Raw genomic sequence first — 6,191 nt, 5'->3', positions numbered from 1 at the left:
CCCTGTCTTATTCGAGGCACTCACTGCTCAAGCCCTTCAGCCCCCAGGATGCTCCTGCAGCATCGAACTGCAGAGCGATGTTGCTGGGCTTGGAGGAGGGCTTACTGTGCCTGAAACTGCCCTCCTCAGCCAGGCTTGCTGAATACCTCCCAAAAACAGCAAGCTCCCTCAAGCAGATGGGGTTACCAGCCACATGGGACTCCACAGCATTACTCCTTACCATCACAGCGTGGCTCGTAGCCACCAGTTCAGTTTTTCCACCGCAGACTGGTCAACACCTCTTCTGGTTATGTTATTACTGGGGCTTGGGAGAGGTTTCCCTTAAATGAGGATTTGGGAACATGTCTATAATGTGAACTCCTGTTCCTGTTTAAAAGATGAGCTGAGCATCAGCCAAGCCCCTTACAGATAGCTACACACACATCTTTTGGTCCATCAGAGCTTGCAAAAATGGCGTTTTCCAGAGGTGCTCCGGTGGTAAGTGGGGAAGGGACTCCTGGTGTAAGCATTTTCCCTCGTAAAAGTGCTCAGTTATGTTTAGCCATCTTAGAGTTCCCAGCTACTGTGAAAAGTCCAGCTCAGACCTCTGCTGAAGTCACTGTGGTTATGACTCACGGACTAAACAGAAGTGCCAGGAAATCATGTGTATGCAGCAAAATGGCTTTCTGCATCTGGCCTACTGATTGCTAGGTGGGAGTTTAAGTAACAGCAGCTTCTGATCAGGAACTTAGGGAACTGGTTTCTGATCTGCTTCAGAAGTGAGAAATCTGAGGACGTTTATTTGATGTCCCAACCACAAAGGGAGCATTGGCTGCACCTCTGCATGTGTGTGGGATTCCTCGTACTCGACCTCCATGCAGACATCAGCCCCTTGCCGTCAAACAGGGCCTCTGCTTTCTTCAGAGGACATTCCTCAGTGGCCAGCACAGGATCACAGAATGGTTTAGGTTGGAAGTGACCTTTAAAAGTCATCTAGTTCCAATCCCCCTGCCATGGACAGGGACATCTTTGACTAGACCAGGTTGCTCAGAGCCCCGTCCAACCTGGCCTTGAATGTGTCCAGTCAGAGCAGCCCCTGCACAGGAGCAAATCCTTGACCATGCAACATACATGCCACTTGCCTGGCCTTTTGACCACATGCCTGGTGGTATATGCCCAATGATACATGCCTGGCAACTGCGCTTCTGCAGCACATTGAATTCCCACACTTCCAACTGGCCTGTAGAAATAGCACCTGAAGTGGGAAAGTGATTTGGTTTTGACCCGCATCTTCTCCAGCAGATAAAACTCGACATGATGATTATATTACTTGCCCTTAAGAGTCAGGGCAAAGCACCCCACACAGCAGATATGGTTTTGAATTGATTTAATTTCCTCAAGTGACTTCAGAACACTGACGAGATGGACTCACGAGAAAGATTTTCTTCTTACTTCGTGTGAGTCTTACTCCTCTTCAGAAGCAATTTGCAGAATGAAACATATATTCAAAAATCAAAAATAGTGTCCGGGCTGGTATTGTGGAAGATGGTTGTTTTGTGGTCCTGGGCTCCTTTGTACAGCTGAACAGGGAATGTGGGCTCCACAGGGAGGACAGGATCCTCGAGCAGCTTAAAAAACCCAGCACAAACCAGAAACAACTGTTCATGAGAGCCAAGGACGCAGCACTTGGAGGAAGAAGTTGACACTAATCTAGGATCCAGCAGGATGCTTTGCTCTGGAGTGGATGTGGGACCCAGCCGGCTCCTGACCCCATGCTTAATTTGACTGTCACTTTTATGGAAACTAAAACTGAATAAAAGCATTTAAAATCTAAATTGCAGAAGGTCTCCAAAGGATCTCTGGTCTCACTTCTTCTCTGTAAGTCGCCAGATATCGTTTTGATAATAATGGAGAGCAATTATAAGTTTAAGAAACTGAAAAGCTGTTTCTTCTGAAAGATGCATTTAAAGTTCCCCATCCACATCACACTAAATCAGAAAACCTACTTAGTAGAATATCTCCCTGCACCAGCATAATGAAAAAGGAACTATTTACAGCCAAGGTGGTGTGCAGTCACGGACAGTAGAAATCACTCCTTTGTACCACTTTGTGCAGTTTGATTTTAATACAGCTAATACCTTGCAGAAATCTGGTATAGGAACCCAAATGGGCTCCTCCTCTCTCATCATCCAAAAAGCCCTGTTCTGAAGAGGTGGAAAAGGTAAAAGCTCTGAAATATCACCTGTGGGAGTTCTCCCCTGGCATGTGCATGGGCCTGCTTGGGACGCAGCTTTTTGATCTCACAAAGGCACTGCCATAGAACACCCCATCACAATACTTGTGTGCGCCCTGGAGCCCACAGGAGCACCCACCAGACCATGGAGGACAGAGAAGGTCATCAGCTGCCACACACCATACATTAAAGCTTTCAAATCCCGGAGCAAAACACCAGCTTCGATTAAGACCATCAAGATCACACATCATGCCAAAAACCGATGCAGCAGAGAAGGTACTTCATGACCTGGGCTATAGCCTTGGTCACACAATAGGAGAAGGCAGCTTCTCCAAGGTGAAAGCGGCCACCTCCAACAAGCACAAGGGCCCCTTAGCCATCAAGGTGGTGGACCGGCAACAAGCACCCCACACCTTTGTGTACAAGTTTCTGCCCCGGGAGCTCAATATCCTGCGCAAGATCCGGCACCCCAACATCGTGCATGTCCTGGAGCTCATCGAGGTCTGCAATGGGAAGCTCTACATAGTGATGGAGGCGGCAGCCACTGACCTGTTGAAGCTGGTGCAGCAGCTGGGGAAGCTGCCCTGTGTCCCCAGGGCCAGGGACATCTTTGCACAGGTTGTGGGTGCCGTGCGCTACCTGCATGACCGCAACCTGGTGCACCGGGACCTCAAGTGTGAGAACGTGCTGCTCACCGCTGATGGCCGCCGGGCCAAACTCAGTGACTTTGGTTTTAGCAAGGAGACCAGCAGCTACCTAGACCTGAGTACCACATTCTGCGGGTCAGCAGCCTACAGTTCCCCAGAGGTGCTGATGGGCATCCCCTACGATGCCAAGAAGCACGACGTGTGGAGCCTGGGGGTGATGCTCTACGTGATGGTGACTGGCTGCATGCCCTTTGACAATACCCACGTCCGCAAAATACCCCAGCAGCAGAAGAAAGGAGTGCTGTACCCAGAGGGGCTGCCCCCACTGCCAGAGCCCTGCTTAGCCCTCATCACCCAACTGCTCCAGTACAACCCAGCCTCCCGGCCCGGTGTGGGGCAGGTGGCCAAGAATAGCTGGTTGAAGGGGGACATCTGAATGGGGAAGCTCTCCGCCGAGATCGGGGGAGAAGCAGTAACATGCAGTGCAATCAGTTCTGTGGTCGAAAAGCTTTCTGTGGTTTATTGATCATTTCGAGCCCTGGGGTGCCACTATGTGGAGCTGATTGAACTTCAGGCACTGCCATGTGCTCCCAGAAGAGGAGACATGAGCCTGCTGTGGCTTGGCTTTCAAGATACAATGACTGTGCTGAGCTAGCAGTACGAGTAAAGTGTGGGGTGCTTACACCAGCCTAATTGGAGGGGGACCTGCACCCCCTGCCAGGTAGGTCAGGGCTGTGCCATGGACCCAGATGGCCAGGGCAGGGTGGTGAGGTGCAACGTGCAGCATCACAGTCCTTTATGCTGCCTGCTCCCTAGTGCATGTAATGAGCGCTGAAACTCCCGTGCAGCTCCCCCTCTCTGCTGCTCCCCACCCTCTACTGTGGTATGTACAGGGCCCTGCCCTGCACTGCAGGAGGAAAGCTGTTCTCACATGGGCCTTGGCTTGTCCTCAACCTTATTTGCCACTAAACTGTATTTGGGCTGGTGCGAGGGGAGAAGTAGTGGTCCTGAAAATCATTACTGCAGAGAAAATCTCACAGTTTGTGTATGCCAGTGATACTTGTAGCCCAAAGTCACAGCAGGGTCTTTGCAAGCATTGCTGAGCCAAAAGTTTTGGTGTGGGTTTGAGATCTGCTACATCTTTCAGATACTGATTCTTACCAGCATTTGAAATCTCTGCTAAAAGATATCTGATGAGAAAGAAATGCTGCTGGCCACGGAGAACCTGAAATGGGAAATGGATAAAGACATAAAGGAGAACTGCTTTGCTAACACCTGCTGTCCAGCTTCAACATAGAAATTACCAATGACCTCAAATGCAACCCCCAAAATCTACTACAGATCCCTACTGGCAAGTCCCATTTTCAAAGGGTTAATTAAAGGTAGGAGCTGGCATCTGAAATGAGACTTTTCAAGCCCCATTTAAACAATCTCTGATCTAGCTTCCACTGCAGCTGAAGTCAGGAGAGCTCCTGCTGGGTGGTCCATCAGCCTCCACCGTGTTGCTGGTACCACGTGAGGTAACACAAGGCAGCCCTGGCAGCAGCTCCTGCAGCCGGGCTTGGTCTTACATGAACACACCAGTGCACATGGAAGAGAAGGAAACACCTTTGGCAAAGCAAACATTCTGGGTCTATTAAAAGCAACAGTTTAAGTAGAACAAGATGTGGCAGCAGAGCCAGCCCCAGGCTTTCCAGCACACAGGCTACAGCGAATTTTGCCACCTCCAGAATGGAGATTTATTTTGTTCTCCTCCTTGCAGCTGCAGTATAGAACTTCATAGCAGCAGCAAAGTCCAAAGGAGATGGAGTAAGGGATAGGAAGAGTGTCTTGGGGCCATCCATGGCTGGGGAAACAGGCTTGGGAAGGATCAGGAGGATTCTGGGGATGGAAAAGTAGGAGAGAGTCCATACAGATGTGGGAAGTGAGGAGGCGGATTTCAGGGCAGTGAGATTTTCAGCAAGGCTCCACTCTCCTTTTCCTACTCGCCTTCCAACCACCCCATCGGCCTTATCCCAAAGCCACCACCTTCCTCTGGGAGAGCCCTCCGATCCATACCCAGGATTTCCAGTTAGCTTCTCACCTCCATGCCATGCCTCACTCCAGCCCTTGCTTACCTCCAAGCACCTCTCCACAGCCTGGGAAGCAGAAACGCGGTGCCATTCCTGGTGCTACTGCATTGCCTCTCCTTTTGCTTTCCTTTGATTTTCTGTTGTTAGAGACAAAGCTAATATAAAATGAGTTGCTCTAAACACCAGATCCTATTAATCTCCCCTCAGCACCATGTTCTCCTAAACAATTGCATCAGTTGAGAGGACATGAGTAGGGATAGATGACTAATGTTTTGCAAGGATGTACCCCCTTAAGTGGCTTGGGAAAGCAGCTGGGGTTCAAGTAGGAAGTGATTTGAATGAGCCACAGGAGGCTCATAAGGCTGCCCTGCAGCCCTCATCTTCTCCACACAGATGGTAATCTCACAGGGCCCAGCACTAACGACCCCAGAGCAGTCCCCAGACTGTGCAAATAGCCCATTACAAATCTAATTATGCAGATTAAAAATTAAAATCACAATTAAAGACTGAACCAATTCTTATCTAATTTGCACCAGTGGGAAATCAGTGTTGCAGGAGAGAAGAACCAGAGCCGGTGAGAGCAGCCTGGCCAGGAGGTATCCTCGGCCGTGCCTCAGCAGTGGGACTGGGGCACACTCTGCATCCTTCCCCTTCTCTCTCTGCGCTGAGGTCGCTGCTAAGCCAGCTGCTTCCCGGGGCTCATTTCCTCCTCAGGAGGGTGGAAATGCTTCTTAACCTTCCTGGAGATGCACAGTCAATGGATGTGCCCCTTCCCTGCTGCTGGCAGATGAGCCCTGCTATCCCAGCCATCAATCACGGTGCACTGCACTTAGGGGAGAGTCCTGGATCTTTGAATGAGCACCCATGGGAGGCATAAACAGCCACACTGGGTTATCAATACCCTGGTCAGTCCCACCAGCATCGTTCTGCAATGTGACTCTGTCCTCCTTGGGCTCTTTGTAATGTACTGGTGTGGTATGATCTGGAAATGAAGGGTCCTAATATCAGCACTAAAAAAATAACATTCAGTGGGGGAGCTGATCACCATGAAAGACACACAATAAACCTATATTTATATTTATATTTAGTTTATATTATTTGCATTTTATCCTTCCTCAAGGATAAGAAGGGGAACATTCAGAGACTGTACAAGGCAGCTCTGTGGTATGCCACCATCCAGCTCCTGTTAGCTTACTACATGGTCTGAGTGTTACCCTGTCCACAGCCCTGTCGTGGGCTGTTGTCATGCCCTATATCACC

The 6,191-nt window shown here is 49.8% G+C and overlaps 1 protein-coding gene across 1 annotated transcript; it reads left to right on the top strand.

Annotated features, from left to right (window-relative positions):
• The first annotated feature begins 2,395 nt into the window (after window positions 1-2,395).
• On the top strand, window positions 2,396-3,295 carry TSSK6 (testis-specific serine kinase 6). Its single transcript, XM_010011930.1, has one exon. The coding sequence runs from the start codon at window positions 2,462-2,464 to the stop codon at window positions 3,293-3,295; it is 834 nt and encodes a 277-aa protein (XP_010010232.1). The 5' UTR covers window positions 2,396-2,461.
• Window positions 3,296-6,191: the final 2,896 nt, after the last annotated feature.

The sequence above is a fragment of the Nestor notabilis genome, unplaced genomic scaffold, assembly GCF_000696875.1.
Source record: "Nestor notabilis isolate BGI_N333 unplaced genomic scaffold, ASM69687v1 scaffold1253, whole genome shotgun sequence".
Lineage (NCBI taxonomy): Eukaryota > Metazoa > Chordata > Aves > Psittaciformes > Psittacidae > Nestor > Nestor notabilis.
This window is presented reverse-complemented; position numbering and strand designations above follow the sequence as displayed.

What these genes read in the sequence shown, in the direction of transcription:
- TSSK6 (XM_010011930.1), top strand. Translation starts at nt 2,462, where the DNA reads ATGCCAAAAACCGATGCAGCAGAGAAGGTACTTCATGACCTGGGCTAT.